The sequence below is a fragment of the Phascolarctos cinereus genome, unplaced genomic scaffold (genome assembly GCF_003287225.1).
Source record: "Phascolarctos cinereus isolate Bilbo 61053 unplaced genomic scaffold, phaCin_HiC Scaffold_23;HRSCAF=511, whole genome shotgun sequence".
NCBI classification, from domain to species: Eukaryota; Metazoa; Chordata; class Mammalia; order Diprotodontia; family Phascolarctidae; genus Phascolarctos; species Phascolarctos cinereus.
The window spans coordinates 26689-45570 of NW_027555558.1; the positions used below are offsets into that span (position 1 = coordinate 26689).

General features: G+C 37.8%; 1 protein-coding gene across 1 annotated transcript in view; it reads right to left on the reverse strand.

The window, feature by feature from the left end:
* Positions 1-365: 365 nt before the first annotated feature.
* Positions 366-18882, reverse strand: part of LOC110203877 (protein regulator of cytokinesis 1-like) — a gene marked incomplete at its 3' end in the record, with an annotated part of 52712 nt that continues 34195 nt past the window's right edge. The window contains 6 exon segments of the mRNA XM_078148558.1: positions 366-476; positions 658-804; positions 3203-3298; positions 5149-5285; positions 11164-11311; positions 12094-12243. Of these exon segments, the coding sequence (XP_078004684.1) occupies positions 366-476; positions 658-804; positions 3203-3298; positions 5149-5285; positions 11164-11311; positions 12094-12243 (789 nt within the window).

Consider the following 18882-nt stretch of genomic DNA (forward strand, 5'->3'; position numbering starts at 1 on the left):
ATCCTTTCCTTCTTTCCAAGTCGATAATACAATCCTAGAAAATTCCTGCTTCAGTACACTCTGAAAGTTTAGTGCAGTTAACATAAGATAGATGGCTGAACATTCACTGGGTAATCATGGTGGTTAGCAAGGTAGAGGTTCTTTGAGATTATCAGCACACAGGCAGGGACTTGTCCCACTCCAAAAAGAGGGTAAACAATGATTAGGTAAACTATACTGGGCTTTAATGGCATTCACTCAAAACACTTGGATTAAAGTTGCCAAGCCAGCAAGCTGCCAGTTTGGATATCATTCCTACTACCTTTTTCCAAACAATACTTCTCTGAGTAAGAGTCAGACTTTTTAATGAGGTAAAGCTTTGTTACCTTGTAGCCTTTGCCTGATGAATTAGGCCTGAGTCCTTCCTTCTTGAAGGGTATTTTGGATCTGCTGCTATATGACATCTCTGCTCCCGTTTCTTGGTTCTTCTTTAGTTGCTATACGAATAAGAATCATCAGTGATAAGCACAACATGAAAAAAAAAGGGGGTGTGAAGGCACAGCCCCAAAGCTAGTCTATAGCACACACAAAATGGAAGGCAAGGGATGGACATAGATTGTATTCTCTCACCATCCCTCCAACTTAGCTCACAGCTTTTCTCCCTTTGTTTTTACTTACTCGTTCCTGCTTTTCTTTCTCTTTGTTCAAATGAAACATCTTCCACTGTTCCATCATATATTCTGTGAATTTCTGGCCATTCACCACAAAAGTCTCAGAATGTTCTTTTTCCCACATTTCAATCCGCGTTTTCAACTCCTCTTCCAGCTGAGGTTATTTAAAAAAAGGAAAGCTTATTATCAATAACTCGCTAACACGCTATTAATCTTGCTGTTCCAAAGGGTGACTTCTTCCATTCAGGGGTCGATTGTGCTATTTCAATATGTTTGTAACTCTAAGCAAAACATGAGAGCAAGACAGAATGTACATAAAATTGATCATTAGGGGGAAAAAGCCCCAGCTTATTTAGATAACACATGAGGGAGCAAAGAGAAATAAATTACATGCACTTCTAAGTTTTTGTTTTGTTTTGTTTTAATGGCACCTGATGCTATGGCATTCAGCAAAACCCAAGTCACAATGGTTGGATCTTCACAAGAATTCTAATGCCTGAGGAAGCTCCATCCTAAGAACATCTTTTGTGACCCAATGGACAACTCTAGTAAGGATAGCCTTCTTGAGAGGTATAATGTAGCATTCTATCTGTTTGGAGAAATTAATATAGGACTTGTTTCTTGGGCAGAAAACTTAAAAAAATTACTTAGTTAATTCATTTTTAGTTTTCAACATTCACTTCTATGAGAATGAAATTTTGAGTTTTAAATTTTCTCCCCCTCCCACCCTGCCTCCCTGCCTGCCTCCCTCCCCAAGATGGTGTGTAATCTGATATAGGGTCTACAGATATATTAAACACATTTTCACATTAGTCATGTTGTATAGAAGAATTAGAACCAATGTGAGGAACCATGAGAAAGAAGAAACAAAACAAAACCAAAAGAAAAAAAAGAATGCAAATAATATGCTTCCATTTGCATTCACACTCCATAATTCTTTCTCTGGATGTGCATAGTATTTTCCATCTTGACTCTTTTGCAGATGTCTTCGATCTTTGCACTGCTAAGAAGAGGTAAGTGTATCAAAGTTGCTCATCACATACTGTGACTGTTACTGTGTACAACGTTTTCCTGTTTCTGCTCACTTCACTCAGCATCAGTTCATGTAAGTTTTTCCAGGTTTTTCTGAAGTCCACCTGCTCATCATTACTTATGGAACACTAGTATTCCATTACATTCATATACCACAACTTGTTCTGCCATTCCCCAATAGATGAGCCTCCTCTCAGTTTCCAATTACTGACCACCACAAAAAGAGCTGCTGTAAATATTTTTGGTACACGTGGGTCCTTTTCCCATTTGTATGGCCTCTTTGGGATACAGACCAAGAAGTGGTATTGCTGGGTCAAAGGTATACAGTTTTATGGCCCTTTGGACATACTTCCAAATTGCTCTCCAGAATGGTTGGATTAGTTTATAACTCCATCAACAATGCATTAGTGTTCTAGTTTTCCCATATCCTCTCCAGCATTTATAATTTTCCTGTTTTATCATGTTATTCAACCTAATAGGTGTGATACACTACCTCAGAATTGTTTTGTTTTGCATTTATCTAATCAAAGTGATATAGAGCATTTCTTCCTCTGAAAACTGCCTGTTCACATCCGTTGACCATTTGTCATTTGGGGAATGACTTGTATTCTTATAAGTTTGACTCCGTTCACTACATATTTTAGAAATGAGGCCTTTATCAGAGACACTGGTTGTAAAAACTGTTTTCAAGCTTTCTGCTTCCCTTCTAATTTTGGTTGCATTGGCTTTGTTTCTGTGAAACCTTTTCCATTTAATGTAATCAAAATTATCCATTTTGCATTTCATAATGTTTTCTATCCCTTGTCTGGTCACAAATTCTTCCATTCTCCATAAATCTGACAGGTAAACTTCTTTGCTCTCCTAGTTTGCTTATAGTATCAGCCTTTGTATCTAAATTGTGAACCTATTCTGACTTTATCCTGGTATAGGGTGTAAGATATTGGTCTATGCCTCATTTCTGCCATACTATTTTCCGGTTTTCCCAGAAATTTTTGTCAAATCATGAGTTCTTATTCCAGAAGCTGGGGGCTTTGGGTTTATCAAACAGTAGATTACTGTAGTCACTGTTGGGCAGAAAACTTAAAGGACAGATTTTAAAAGGCATTTTTTGGTGTTTTCTTTTTTATCACCTTTATTTCTGAATGTATCTCTCTCATTCTTTCCTCCTCCAGGAGTCATCCCTCATAACAAAGAAAAAAATGGGTGGGGTGGGGAGGAGTGCAAAGCAATTCAACAAAACCAACCAAGACATCAACCAACTGGAGAGTACCACACCTAAAAAACCCCACTGGTACAAAGAAAAAAAAAGGACGTTCAGGGACCTTTTCTTAACTCTTTTTCCAGGCCAAGTTTGGTCATTGTCATTAAGCAGTGTTCAACTAGAAAATTTTGTTCTTTCTATTGATGTTGTTGTAATCAGTGTGTGTTGTTTTCCTTATTCTGCTTTTATCAAAGCTCGATTTTGAAATGAAGGACCTTTCGTGTAAAACATGAAGAGCACTCCAAAAAGCATTGTCTACCTTAAAGAGTGTTTTTTGTAGCTTGGCTCCATGCTTTTCTTCTTTTAAGAGATTTCCACCACGGTTCCTAAATCGGCTTGGATCTGAAGCTTTTCTCTGTGGAGACAACATTTTTTTTTAAATTGATTTTATTCTGAATTCTAGAAATAAAACAACCATTTCTGTAACATATTAGAATAGAAAAAACATGACTGCACATGAAACTGCAAATCTATGATGTACAACTTGCTATTCCTTTAAAATATGTATTAAAGCTATCATGTAACTTTTTTCCTTTTTTTTTCTTTCCTCACTGCCCCAGACCTAGAGATGGCTACCATTAGAAACAAATAAGTATTTTTATGTAAAATAATTCTATACATACTTCTATTTATCAGTTCTTTTTCTGGATGCAGATAGCATCTTCCTTCATAGGTCATGTGTAGTTAATATGGGTATTTATAAGAGTCAAAATACATTACTAGCTCCAAGTTGTTCTTAAAATAATATTGCTGTTAATGTATGCAATGTTCTCTTGGTTCTGCTCAATTTGTGCTTCATTATTTCATGCAAGTCTATCCATGTTTTTCAAAGATCATCAAACTCATCATTTCTTATAACAATAGTCATAAACCACAACTTGTTCAGCCATCCCCTAACTGATAAGCATCCCCATAATTTCCAGTTCTTTGCCACCACAAAGAGAGCTGCTATAAATACTTTGGAACATATAGGTTCTTTTCCTTTTTCTCTAAGTATCTTTGGAAATAGACCTAGTAATGGTATTGCAGGGTCAAACGGTATAGGCAGTCTAATAACTCTTTGGGCATAATTCCAGATTGCTCTTCAAAATGGTTAGATCAGTTCACAGTTACACCAACTATGAATTAGTGTCCCAATTTTTCCATATCTCCTCCAACATTTGGCACTTTCCTCTTCAATTATTTTGGCCAATTGGGTAGGTGTAAAATGATATCTCAAGATTATTTTAATTTTGATTTCTCTAATCAATCATGATTTAGAGCATTTTGTCATATGACTATACATTATTTTAATTTCTTTATTGGAAAGCTGCCTGTTCATATCCTTTGACCATTTATCAAGTGGGAAATAACTTGTATTTTTATACATTTGACAAAGTTCTGTATATATTTGAGATATCAGAACTTTATTTGAGAAACTATGTATAAAATTTTACCCCAATTTTCTGCTTTCCTTCTGATCTTGGCTACATTTGTTTTATTTGAACAAAACCTTTTTAACTTGATGTAACTGAAATTTTCCATTTTACACCTCATACTGCTCTCTATACCTTGTTTCTTCATAGATTGTTCACCTCTCCGTAAGCCTGATAGGTAATATATTCCATGTTCTTCAATCTTTCTTGTAATATCTCTCTTTCTATATAGGTCATGTATCCATTTTGACCTTATCTTGGGAAATGGTGTATGAATGGTCTATGCCCAATTTCTGCCGGACTACTTTCAGCTTTTTCAACAATTTTGTACTAACTAATGAATTCTTCTCTCAAAAACATAAGTCTTCACACTTGTCAAACACACGGTTATTACTAAAGTCATTTGCTGCTGTAAATGGAGACAATAAATTTTAATTAGAGCTACTATTTAAGCAATAAATCCAAACATAGAAGGAAGATTTAGTTCTTGGGAGTCCTTTAATTTCATAAAACCATACACCTCAGAAGCCAGAAATGTATTCCTTCCCTGCACTAACAACTAAGGTGCCAGAAAAGGAATCCAAAGTATTCCCAACCAGAACTCATCTTTAAGTAGGTTCATGAGAAGTTAGCAAGACATGGCTTGCGGAAATGAGGAGACTTAGGAGGCAAAACCAGGTTTCAGAAATCTCATTGCACCAAGGAATGGGGTTTCAGCAATTCTATTCAGCACAACTTATTACACTCTTCTTTTCTTGCCTTTCCCTCCTCTCTCCCTCTAAAAAAGTACCTCAAATTCCAAGAAAAGCCTCCAGTTCTTTTCCCACTTCTGAATGCCTTCAAATAGTTCTTTGTGCAGCTCATAATATTGTTTCACCTTCACAATTTCTTCATCATGGAGCCTTAGCAAGATCTCTGTGTAGTTCTCTGTGTGAGGGAGATAAATAAGCCAAACTTTAAAATTCCTCTAAAGTCTTGCTAATCTTTCCTGTTTCCAATATAGCAAAATGCTCCAAATTTCCAAGTATAATGAGTCACTTACACTCTTCTCTTATCACAGCCTCACTTGATCCATTCCATCCCATATTTTTCAGCAAATTACCCTTCTCTCATTCCTACTTTCTCTCCAGTCTTTCATTTCTCCCTGTCTGCTGTATGCTTTCCTGATGTCTACAAGCATGCTCATATCTCCTCCACCCTTAAACTCTCACTTGATACATCTATCTCTGCTGACTATTAACCTGTAGACCTCTCCTCTCTTTTGTAGCTAACCTCCTCAAGGAAGCTGTCTACAATCCATGTCTTCACTTCCTTTCCTCTTATGCTTAGCCACTCTGTCTTCTGACCTCATCATTCAATGCTCTCTAAAGTTATCTATGATCTTTTCATTTATTTGACTTTTAATATTTTCATATTATATATAAAACCAAAATTTAACCTTTACTTTTTAAATTTTGAGTTCCAAATTCTCTTCCACCCTCCCCTTCCTTTCCCCTTGCCAAGAAAACAAGTAATTTGATAAATGTTATACATGTGTACTCATGCAAAACATATTGCTATATTAGTCATGCTGTGAAAGAAAGCACAATCAAAATAAAAGGAAAAAGAAAGAAAGTTTAAAGAAATAGTGCGCTCCAAGCTGCATTGAGATTCCATCAGCTTTTTTCTCTGGAGGTGGATAGCATTTTTCATCAGAGGTCTTTTAGAAGTGTCTTGGATCACTGTACTGCTAAGGATAGCTAAATCATTCACAGGTGATCATCATACAACATTGTTGTTACTATGTACAATGTTCTCCTGGTTCTGCCCACTTTACTTTGCATCAGTTCCTGTAAGTCCAGGTTTTTGTGAAAGCATCTTGCTCATCATTTCTTACAGCACAATAGTATTCAATTGCAATCATATGACTTCTTAACTGCCAAATCTAATAGCCATTTCTCAATCCTCATCTTTCTTGACCTCTCTGTCATCTTTAACAGTATCAACCCACCCTCCTCTCCTAGATATTCTTTTCTCTCTAGGTTTTCATTACACTTCTCTCTCTTGGTTCTCTTTCTAACAGTTTGACTGATTTCAGTTCTTGTTAGATCTTCATCCAGTTTGTACCCACTATCAGTGGGTATCCCCTAAAGTCTCTATTCCGGGCAATCTTCTCCCTCTATATTTTTGATTGATGATCTCATCAGTTGTCACAGATTCAATTATCATCTCTATGCCAATGATTCTCAAATCTATTTTATCCAGTTCTAAAAGCCTCTCTGAACTTCCATTCTCGTATCTCCAACTGCCTTTTGGATATTTTGAACTAGATGTCAACTCAGCTTGGCCAAAACTGAACTGATTATCTTTCTTCTTCATCTTCCCCCAAACTCTCCCTTCTTCTAAACTCACCATCCTCTCAGCTACCAGTACCATGATTCCTCACTTTCTCATCTCCCAATATCCCATACTTTGCCAAATCTTGTCAATTCTAATTTCATATCTTTCATGTACATGCCTTTCTCTCTCTAACACTGCCAATACCCTACTGCAATCCCTCATCACATCACACCTAGACTACTGCAATGGCCTTCTGGACTCCCTATCTCCAGTCTCTTCCCCACTCCAGTCAATCCTTCACTCAGCCATCTGAGTGATCTTCCTAAAGAGCAATTCTTTGTTATCTCCTCTTCAATGAAATTCAATAAAGTCACACCAATGGATCTCTTTACTTCCAGGATCAAACAGAATAGGCCCTGTTTGCCTTTGAAAACTCTTCATAACCTGGCCCTTACCCACCTTTCCAGTTTTATTATCCCTTATTCTCTTCCATGTAGTCTATGGTCCAGTGACACTGGTTTCCTCATTTTTCCTCAAACGAGACTCTCCCTCTCAGGGGGTGAAGCCAAGATGGCAGAGTAAAAGCAGTACCTTGCTTGAGCTCTCCCCCACCTAATAGTTGTAAAAAAAATGGCTCTAAACAAATTCTAGAGCAGTAGAACCCACAAAAAGACAGAGTGAAATAAATTTCCAGCCCAAGAAAACCTGGATGGTTGATAAGAAAGGTCTGTTGTGCCGGGATGGTAGAGGAGCACAGTTCAGCATGGGCCAGGTAGGCAAAAACAGGCCCTCAGTTAACCTGGAGCAGGCTTCAGGGGACTGAATCACAGGACAGTTGTAGCGGTTTCCAGACTTCTCAACTCACAAATGGCAAAGACAACTTAGAAGGTCAGTAGGAAAGGTCTGTTGGACCTTGATGCGAGAGGAGAGCAGTCTGGCCTCAGTCCTAGCACAGCCCCTTGGAGGCAGCTGCTTCTGGAACTGTTGACCCATAGACAGTGGGAGGATTGAGTGGCTGATCAGAGAAGGATTGCAGGGATCTCTTTGCTGGTGCTGAGGCAGGATTCTCTTGCTTTGCCCATACTTGGATCTGAGTTGCAGCTCTGAATGGTGGTCCTGGGGTGAAGAGGACCATTGGTGTGGTACAGCTTTTGGCAATGATGGAGAGAGAATCATCTTCACAGTTCCAAGGCAGAAAAGAGTGTTTATGGTCACTCATGGACTACAGTACATGCCAGGAATGGAGTAAACACCTCACCTTTGATCATTTAGAAAGAACTGAAAATTTACAGGTCCCTAGAATTATCTCTGAAAACTGCTGCAAAAAAACCCTGAAGCTTGGGACAGTGCATTCTCCAAACTGGAAGCAGACCCCTACCTTAACAAAGAGTTTAAAACTGAAGTAATTGGGTGAGAACATGAATAGGCAGCATGGAAAAAAAAACTTAGTCCATAAAATCTTACTTTGGTGGCAAAGAAGATCAAAACATGCAGCCAGAAGAAGACAACAGAGTCAAATCTCCTACATCCAAAGACTCCAAGAAAACAAAACAACAACAACAACAATAATATATATATGTATATATATGTATATACATATATATGTATATATATATGTATATATACATATATATATTATATATATATGTATATATATATATATATATATATATATATATATGAATCAGTTCCAGGCCATGGAAGAGCTCAAAAGGGATTTTGAGAAGCAAGTAAGAGAAGTAGAGGAAAAACTGGGAAGAGAAATGAGAGTGATGGAAGAAAATCATGAAAAATAAGTCAACAGCTTCCTAAAGGGGACCTAAAAAATACTGAAGAAAATAACACCTTAAAAATGGACTAACCCAAATGGCAAAAGAGGTCCAAATGCCAATGAGGAGAAGAATGCCTTAAAAAGCAAAAATGGCCAAATGGAAAAGGAAGTCCAGAAGTTCACTGAAGAAAATAATTCCTTAAAAAGTAGAATGGAACAAATGGAAGCTAGTGACTTCATGAGAAATCAAGACACTGTAGAACAAATCCAAAAAAAGGAAAAAAATAGAAGACAATGAATGTGAAATATCTCATTGGAAAAACAAGTGACCTGGAAAATAGATGCAGAAGAGATAATATTAAAATTATTGGACTACCTGAAAGCCATGATCAAAAAAGGGGCCTAGACGTCATCTTTCAAGAAATTGTCAAGGAAAACTGCCCTCATATTCCAGAACCAGAGGGTAAAATAGAAATAGAAACAATGCACAGATCACCTCCTGAACGAGATCCCAAAAGGAAAACTCCAGGGAATATTATAGCCAAATTCCAGAGCTCCCAAGTCAAGGAGAAAATATTGCAAGCAGCCATAAAGAAATAATTCAAGTATTGTAGAAACGCAATCAGGATAACAAGATTTAGTGGTTTCTATGTTAAGGGATCAGATGGCTTGGAATAAGATATTCCAGAAGTCTAAGGAACTAGGATTACAACCAAGATTCACCTACCCAGCAAAACTGAGTATAATGCTTCAGGGGAAAAAAATTGACATTCAGCGAAATAGAGGACTCTCAAGCATTCTTGATGAAAAGACTAGAGCTAAATGGAAAATTTGGTTTTCATATACAAGACTCATGAATAAGTAAACAGGAAAGAGAAATCATAAAGGACTTATTAAAGCTGAACTGTTTACATTCTTACATGGAAAGATGATATTTGTAACTCATGGGACCCTTCTCAGTATTAGGGTAATTGTAGGGAAAACATAGATAGATAGATAGATAGATAGATAGATAGATAGATAGATAGACAGACGATATATTATATGTATAGACAGAGGACACAGAATGAATTGAAGATGAAGGGATGATATCTAAAAATAAAATTAAGGAGTGAGAGAGGATTATACTGGGAGAAAGAGAAAGAGAGAGGTAGAATGGGGTAAATTATCTCACATAAAACAGACAAGAAAAAGCTTTTACAGTGGAGGGGAAGTGGAAGAAAGTGAGAGAGAATGAGTGCATCTTAATCTCATCAGATTTGGCTTAAGGAGGGAATAACATACACACTCAATTGGATATAGAAATCTATTTTACCCTTTAGGAAAATAAGGGGGAAGGGTAAGCAGAACCAAACACTTTTGAGGAGGGACAGAGTCTAAGGAGAGAATAGAATAAATGGCAGGTAGGATAGGATGAATGGAAATATAGTTTTTCACAACATGACTACTACGGAAGTATTTTGCATGACTACACATATATAACCTGTATCAAGTTGCTTGCATTCTCAATGACGGTGGGTGAGGAGGGAGGAAGGGGGGAAATTTGGAACCCAAAGTTTTAAAAACAAATGTTAAAAATTGTTTTTATGTGTAACTGGGAAATAAGATACATAGGTCATGGGGTATAGAAATCAATCCTGCCCTACAGGAAAATTGAAGGGGAAGGGGATAAGAGAAGGGGGAGATAGAAGGGGGACAGATTAGGGGAAGGGATATTCAGAATGGCACACTGTATATATATAATATACACACATGTATATATAATTATGTATACACACATATATACACATACATACACATTCTCTCTATATATATATACGTGTACATATATACATAAATACATATATGTACATATATACACATATATGAAGTAAATATGATTGATTTCCTTTGTGTTTCATTTTATGCAGTTAAAAACACTATTTCGATTAAGGGTCCATAGACTTCAGATTGCCATAAAAGTCCATGACACAAAGGTTAAGAACGCATGTTCTAAACCCTCTAATGGCACAGCCTTACCTTTCCCACTCCTCCCCTAAATAGATAATGCTATGTTCAATCTAACCTCCATGCTTTCATTCATACTATATCTATTCTACCCTTTCTATCGAAATACTATCCATCCTTTAAAGCCCAGGTCAAACACTATCTCCTGCTTTCAGGTCTCCCCTGTTACTTCGTCTCAGTTACTATTTGTGTAGCATTTAATTGTACTATTACTTTTTTATATAATCACATACTCCCTTCTATTTTCTATGGTTATTCCCTGATATTAATCGTGTTTACATGTTAGCCATCTCTCTCCAATGAAAATATAAGCTCCTTAAGGGTAGGACCCAAGTTTTCTAAATTTCTTTTGCATCCCCTGCCTCAGGATTAAGCACAGTAGCATATCAGAAACTTGACAAAAATAGATGCTTGGGTGTATCATCCCAGGTGGCCAGCTACATTGAGAGATTCAAGAGGGAAAAGTTTCCTACTCCTTTCCTACTCTGTCATATAATTTCTATAGGAAATGCTTCAAATGAGAAAAACTGCAGATCACTTCCAACAGCCTTACAAACTGTCATCTGTACAAGAATACCAATTTACATTGATAACAAGAAAAATAATCTGACCTGAATTCTTTTTCAAACACATGTTCTTCTCAGATCTGGCTTATAGAAGTGCAGCAGCAAGCAGGCAAGCCTAGGTTGATATAGTTCCCGTACTAACCGTTATAGTAATGTGTAAAGGCTTCTTTTTGCTGTTGGCTGTAAAAACATTTTTCCCAATATAGTGCCAGCTCCACCCTGATTGCTTCAATCATTTTCTTCAAGTTCTGAATCCTCAAATCCTCCAACCGATCCACTTCTAACTGTAGCTGCAAAGGGGAGAACTGTCCAAAAAGTGCTTCTCTTTTTTCTCGAGAACAGATTTAACATTAGTTTTATGCCAAGTTTCTTCTGTTTAGTCAAGCCTCAGTTTAGAGTTTGATTTCACCTAATCATCTACCAAGTTTTCAGGGCTCAAATTAACAGGCAAGAGCACTGGCAATAAAAGGTTAGTTCATAATTCAAGGTATTCAATGACTCAAAAGTATGTTCTAAGATGGTTTCTAAGAATGAATCTATAAAAGAGGGACACTGGGGCAGCTAGGTGGCACAGAGGATAGAGCTCCAGGCTTGGATTCAGGAGGACCTGAGTTCAAATCTGGCCTCAGACACTTGACACTTACTAGCTGTGTGACCCTGGGCAAGTCACTTAACCCCATTGCCTAGGCAAAAAATAAATGAAAAACAAACAAACAAATAAATAAACAAACAAATAAATGAAAGACGGTCATTAGTTTCCTAAGTCTTCCATAATTTTCAGAGGATAGTAAACAAAACCCAGAAAGTCATAGAGACAAATATATGGCCTCCTTGCCAAAACTGATGGAAAAACATAGAAACTTCTGTTATAGAAGTTGACAATCTATGGTATACACACCAAAGATAATGCATCCCATTCCCCTGGCACAAAAGATGTCTCACAGGTCAGAGGTCGGACAGCAACAAGCAATCCTTTCTTTCTGCCATGTCTGACACACTAATGAAAAGAATCAGAACCTTGACTTACCAAGACAGAAAGGTTGCCCATGTCTGGCCTATTATATTTTCTTACCACTTTTCTGATCATGGCCTTTGGCCCAGTGATGGACATGGCCAGAGCTTCTCTCTCCCGGGTAGGTATTTGTAACCAGAGCCAAAGTTCCCTGATTCGACAGTGTAGCCCTTTACACACAACTTCATTCTCAGCTTTTTCCTTTTCTAGCTGCAACAAAGAAAATGCATTCCTAATCAAAGTAAAGTACCTCCTTTTAAAAGAGAAATAGCTGAAGATGTTGAAGCAACAAGGCAGAAGACAGGAGTGGGTGTCTGAAATCTGATCAGCTGAAAAGAGAGTGAATTAATGAAAACAAGTTAAGGACTTCCAATGCACCAGGCACTAGGCATCTAAATACGAGCAAGCATGGCAGTCACTGCTCTCAAGGAGCTTATGTTCTGATGTGGTAAGGTAACACATAAAAGGGAGGCAGAAGGAGGAGAGAAATGCGTGACTGGCAACATGGTTTGGAAATGGTTGGAAGTGCTCTGGAGGCCTGATAATTCCAGGACTTCAGGCAACATATGACATAAGTTCACCTACTGGGGCAGCTAGGTGGCACAGTGGATAGAGCACCGGCCTTGAAGTCAGGAGGACCTGAGTTCAAATATGGCCTCAAACACATAATACTCACTATCTGTGTGACTCTGAGCAAGTCACTTACCCCAATTATCTCACAAAAAAAAGTTGACCTATCAAGAGCCAGAATCCTAGGGACAGAAACCACATTCCAGTGGCAAGGGGTTGAGGCAACATGGTTTGGAAGTAGCTAGGAAGTGAAAATTGGCTAGGAGTTGGGTTCCTGTTTAAGGCCTTTCAGACAATAGTTCAGTGTTGCTTCTGTTTGTTTTAGGGCTTTACAGAAATATTAACTAGAATCCAAGGCAGCTGAGCAAGCTGGTGAAAAAGACTGGAAGCTTACTATAAATAAAGTTCTATCAGGAGCCCACAGGTGGTGAATGGGTGGGAGCAAACAACGATTCACCAAGAGTTAGTTACAAGAACAAAACTTCCCACAAGTTTGAAGAACATGGAGAATTTTGTAATATGGAGAATTTTGTGATAAATGGAGAAAATAACATGCCGTTTAGCTGCCAGTGTCATGTGTACATGCACAAACTGCACGTTGGTCCCCCTATCAGAGGATACGGTAAAAGGGCTAATGGCATACCTCTCTCCAGGTATTCAGCAAGCATTTATTGAGCACCTACTAGATGTGAGGAATAATTTTAAAAAAGAGTGAAACAATCCCGATTCTCAAGGAACTTATATTGCAAGGTGTCAGGGCAAATGAAATGTTCCTGGAAAGAATGAGAAGAAGTGCTTCAAAAGAGAATAAAAACAGCAAGAGGCATAACGGAATACTATCCTGTGTGGGGAGGTTCATGGATGTAAAAAAGTGACATGGCAGGGGAAAGAGGGAAAACTTCATCGTTTTGAGCTCTGCAATAGATAACAATGCTCTTTCCACAGAGCAAGGATCTTGACCCCTCAGAGGCAAGCAGCTCTTTGTATTCTGCTCTAAAGGAAGGATGATGTGCAACTGCTGTGTCGCCAAGAGAAGAGTTCTAATTAGAGGAAGAAGAAATTGGACTTCCTGCTGAGGGGTACACTAACCACAAATAATTCAGAGGTAAATTGAATATATAGAAACATTGTGGTAATGGCTAAAGTATTAGGATCAGGAAGATTATCAAGTTCACTTAAACTCTGCCTTAGTTTCCTCAAGAGATTTGTAAAATGCTCTGTAAATGTTAAGGAACTGTATAAATACAAGCTATTATCATTATCACTGCCTTCTTCTAGCAGTTCACATAAGGATAAATCATAGTGAGAAAAGTGGCTCAAACAAACATACCAAAGTCTAAAGTAACTGGTGAATATGACAGTTAAACCATCATTAGTGATCTCTTAAAATTACTGAAACAGAGATACTACAAAATTGGAAATCAGATTTCCCAGTTTACCCTCCAAAACAGGATAGTCTTCAAAATATGTTAGTAAACTTGACTTTGATGCCTGGGAAAATTCCAGAATGTATTTGAAAAAAAAAGATTCTTTTTTATCATGATCTTGACAAACATCAACAAACATGGATATTTCCATTAAATAAGGAACAGAAAAAAGGATTGTGTAGGAAATTGTGTATCTCTATCACATACAGCTTATTTCTTCAAATATGTATACATACATACATATATATATATATATATATATATATATATATATATATATATATATATATATATATATATAAAATTCAACATGATAGTACAAGACGGCCATGCTCCCTATTGAAATTCTCCAACATCTGTCATTTTCCTTTTTTTTCTTAACTTGCCAATCTGATGGGTGTGAAGTAGAACCTCAGAGTTGCTTTAATTTGCATTTCCCTAGTTATTAGTACAAGACAGCTAGGTGGTGCATGGATAGAACACTGGATTGAGAATCAGGAAGATTCATCTTCCTGAATTCAAATCTGACCTCAGACACTTACTAGTTGTGTGACTCCCAGCAAGTCATTTAACTCAGTTTGTCTCAGTTCCTCACCTATAAAAATGAGCTGGAGAATTAATGGCAAACCGCTCTAGTATTTTCCCTAACAAAACATCAAAATAGAGTCATGAAGAGTTGGACATGACAGAAATGACTGAAGAACAGCAACAGCACAATAATTGGTGATTTGAAGCATTTTTTCATGTGGTTATGTAGACCATTTGTCATCCTTCTAATTTTAACTGCATTTTGTTACAATTTTATGGAATCAAAATTAGCCATTTCCATGGATCTTCTATGCTCCCCTCTACCTCTTGTCTGGTCTTGAACTTTTCACCTAGAGTTGAGAAAAGTGTTTTCTTCATTTCTCCTCTAATTGATTTATGATGGGACCTTATATATCTAGGTCTGTTCATTTGGAGCTTGTTGAAGTACATGGTGTGAGATCTTGGTCTAAACTTGTTTTCTGCTAGACTGTTTTCTATTTTTCTCAGTAGTTTTTATCAAATACTGACACCTTATTCCAATAGTTGGGGTCTTTGATTGAATATCCCTCTTTTATCCTCTACCCAGAGAACCATTTCTTATAACAACAAAATCGAAATGAAAAGGGAAAAAAAGCATATCTATAAATTTAATGAAAAAAGGTGTGGTAGTGAACATAATGAATTTGAAGTGAGAGGACTGAAATTCTAACTCTGCTACTTACTGCCTGTCTGACTTAGGTATGGGCCTTCCCCGTGTCTCATCTGCAAAATAAAGGGTTTGAACTAGATGGCCTTTTACCTATAGATCTACGATGCTATGATCCCATCAACAGTCTGGCAGGATATGTAATGCTCCATATCCATAGTCCCACACCTCTGCAAAGGGAGGGAAGTATATTTTCTCATCTCTTTGAGAACAAGCTTCATACAATACTTACATAGCATTCAGTATTGTTTTTAATCTTCCCACTTACATGATTGTAGTCATTCTGTATGGTTTTCCGGTTTCTGCTCATTTCACTCTGCATCAACAGTTCATGTAAGTGTTCCCACAATTCTTTCAATTCTTCTTACTAAATTCTTCATATTCATCATATCTTACAATGTAGTAACATTCCATTATGTTTTTGTACCACAATTTGTTTAGACATTCTGCAAATAACGGCTATTTTGTTTCTACTTCTTTTCTACCACAGAAAGTTCAGCCAACATGGCTGATGTGAAACTGTTTCACAAGACATTACCTGTATAGTTGATATCATATTACTTGCTTTCTCAATGGGTGGGGGAGGGAATTTGGAACTCAAAACTTTTTTTTAATATTAAAAATAAATTTTTTAAAATTTAAAATGAAAAACAATGTTCTACTCTGTATAAGTTGTTAGATATGGAGTTTTTTGAAAAATCATTGACTTTGGGGGCGGATCCAAGATGGCGGAGTGAAAGCAGTGACTTGCTTAAGCTCTCCCCAAACCCCTCCAAATACTTATAAAAAATGGATCTAAACAAATTCTGAAGCAGCAGAATCCACAAAAAGACAGAGTGAAACAAATTTCCAGACCAAGACAACCTGGATGATTGATTAGAAAGGTGTATCGAGCCGGGCTGGGAGTGCAGCCCAGCACAGTGTGGGAGCACAGACCTCAGCGAAACTGGAGCAGGCCTCAGAGGACTGAATCTCAGACAGCTGTGGAGGTTTCCAGACTCCTCAACCCACTAATGCCAAAGACAATTTAGAAGGTCAGTGGGAAAAGTCTGTTTCTGTCGGTGCTGAGAAAGGAAGGCGGGGTCTCAGTTTCATTCCCCAAAATTGTGTGGTTGGGGGGGAAGCTGCTTGCTGAGCTTCCGGCCCACAGACTGAGGGGGAATCCAGTGGCTGATCAGAGAGGGATTGCAGGGATCTCTTTGCCAGTGCGGAGGCAGGAATCTCTTGCTTTGTCCGTGTTTGGATCTGGGTCACCGTTCTTGGAGGCAATGCTGGGGTGAGGAGGAATGCTGGTATGGTGGAGCTTGTAGTGGCTGTGGAGAGGAACCCTTCCTCACAGTTACAGGACAGAAAGGAATACTTGTGGTCACAGGCCAGGAAAGGAGTAAATACCTCGCCCCTTATCATACCACCTTGGAAGAACTGAAAATTTACAGGTACCTACAAGTATCTCTGAAAACAGCTGTACAAACCCCTGAAGCTTAGGACAGTAAATTCTCCACATTGGAAGCAGACTCTTACCTTAACAAAGAGTTTAAAACTCCAGTAATTGGCCAGGATCATGAGCAAGCAGCACAAAAAGAGTCAGACTATATTATCTTACTTTGGTGACAAAGAAGAACAAAATATACAACCAGAAGAAGACAATCTTACATCCTACATCCGAAGCCTCCAAGAAAAACATGAATCAGTCCCATGGCTTGTGAGAGGTCAAAGGGGATTTTGAGAAGCAAGTAAGGGAAGCGAGGAAAAACTGCAAAGAGAAATGTGAGTGATGCAAGAAAATCATGAAAAACAAGTCAACAGCTTGCTAAGGAGCCCGAAAAAAATACTGAAGAAATTAACACCTTAAAAAATAGCCTAACCCAAATGGCAAAAGAGGTCCAAAAAGCCAATGAGGAGAAAAATGCCCTAAAAAGAAAAATTGGCCAAATGGAAAAGGAAGTCCAAAAGATTACTGAAGAAAATACTTCCTTAAAAATTAGAATAGAGCAATTGGAAGCTAGTAAGTTTATGGGAAATCAAGACACTGTAAAACAAATCCAAAAGAATGAAAAATTAGAAAACAGTGTGAACTATCTCATTGTAAAAACAACTGACCTGGAAAATAAATCCAGGAGAGAGAATTTAAAAAATTATTGGACTGTCTGAAAGCAATGATCAAAACCAGAGCCTAGACATCATCTTTCAAGAAATTATCAAGGAAAACTGCCCTGATATAGTAGAACCAGAGGGCAAAATAGAAATTGAAAGAATCCACAGATCTCCTCCTGAAAGAGATCCCCAAAGGAAAACTCCTACGAATATTATAGTCAAATCCAGAGTTCCCAGGTCAAGGAGAAAATATTACAAGCTGCCAGAAGGAAAAAATTCAAGTACTGTGGAAACACAATCAGGATAACACAAGATTTAGCAGCTTCTACATTAAAGGGCTACAGGGCATGGAATATAATATTCCGGAGGGCAAAGGAGGTAGGATTACAACCAAGAATCACCTACCCAGCAAAACTGAGTATAATCCTTCAGGGGAAAAAATGGTCATTTAGTGGAATAGAGGACTCTCAAGCATTCTTGATGAAAAGACCACAGCTGAATAGAAAGTTTGACTTTCAAATACAGGACTCCAGTGGAACATGAAGAGGTAAACCGGAAAGAGAAATCATTAGGGACTTATTAAGATTGAACTGTTTACATTCCTGCATGGAAAGATAATATTTATAACTCATGAGACCTTTGTCTGTATTACGGTAGTTGGAGGAAAAAAAATATATGTATGTATAGGTAGATAGATAGATAGAAGGCACAGGGTGAGTTGAAGATTAAGGGGTCATATCTGAAGAATAAAATTAAGGGATGATGGAGGATTATACTCAGAGAAGAAGAAAGGGAGAGGTAGAATGGGGTAAATTATCTCACAAAAAAGAAAAACAGAAAAGAAAAGTCTCTTACATTGGAGGGGAAGCAGGCGAAGGTGAGAGGGAATGAGTAAATCTTATTCTCATAGGATTTGGCGTAAGGAGGGAATAACATACACATTCCGTTGGGTATGGAGATTTGTCTTACCCTACAAAAAAACAGGGGGAGAAGGGGACAAGAGAGCAGGGGGATGATACAGAGGAGGGCCGATTGGAAAAGGGTGTAATCAGAAGTAAATACTTCTGAGGAGGAACAGGGTCAAAAGAAAGAATAGAATAATGGGAGGGCAGAAAGGATTAAGGAAAATAGAGTTAGTTTTTCACAACATGTCTACTATGGAAGTGTTTTGCATAAGTGCACATGTACAACCTATATTGAGTTTCTTGCCTTTTCAATTAAGGTGGGTGGGGAGGGAGGAGGAGAGAAAATGTGAAACCTAAAGTTTTAAAACCGTGTGTCTAAAAAAAAGTTTTCACATGCTATTGGGAAATAAGAAATACAGGAAATGGGGCACGGAAGTCTATCCTGACCTACAGAAAAAAGAAGGGGAAGGGGATAAGAGAAGGGAGAAAGAAAGAAAAAGGACAGACTAGGGGAAGGGATATTCAGAATGCATGCCATCTTGGGGTGGGGGGAGGGTGAGACGGGCTGAAAATTTGGAACTCAAAAACTTGTGGAAATGAATGTTGAAAACTACAAATA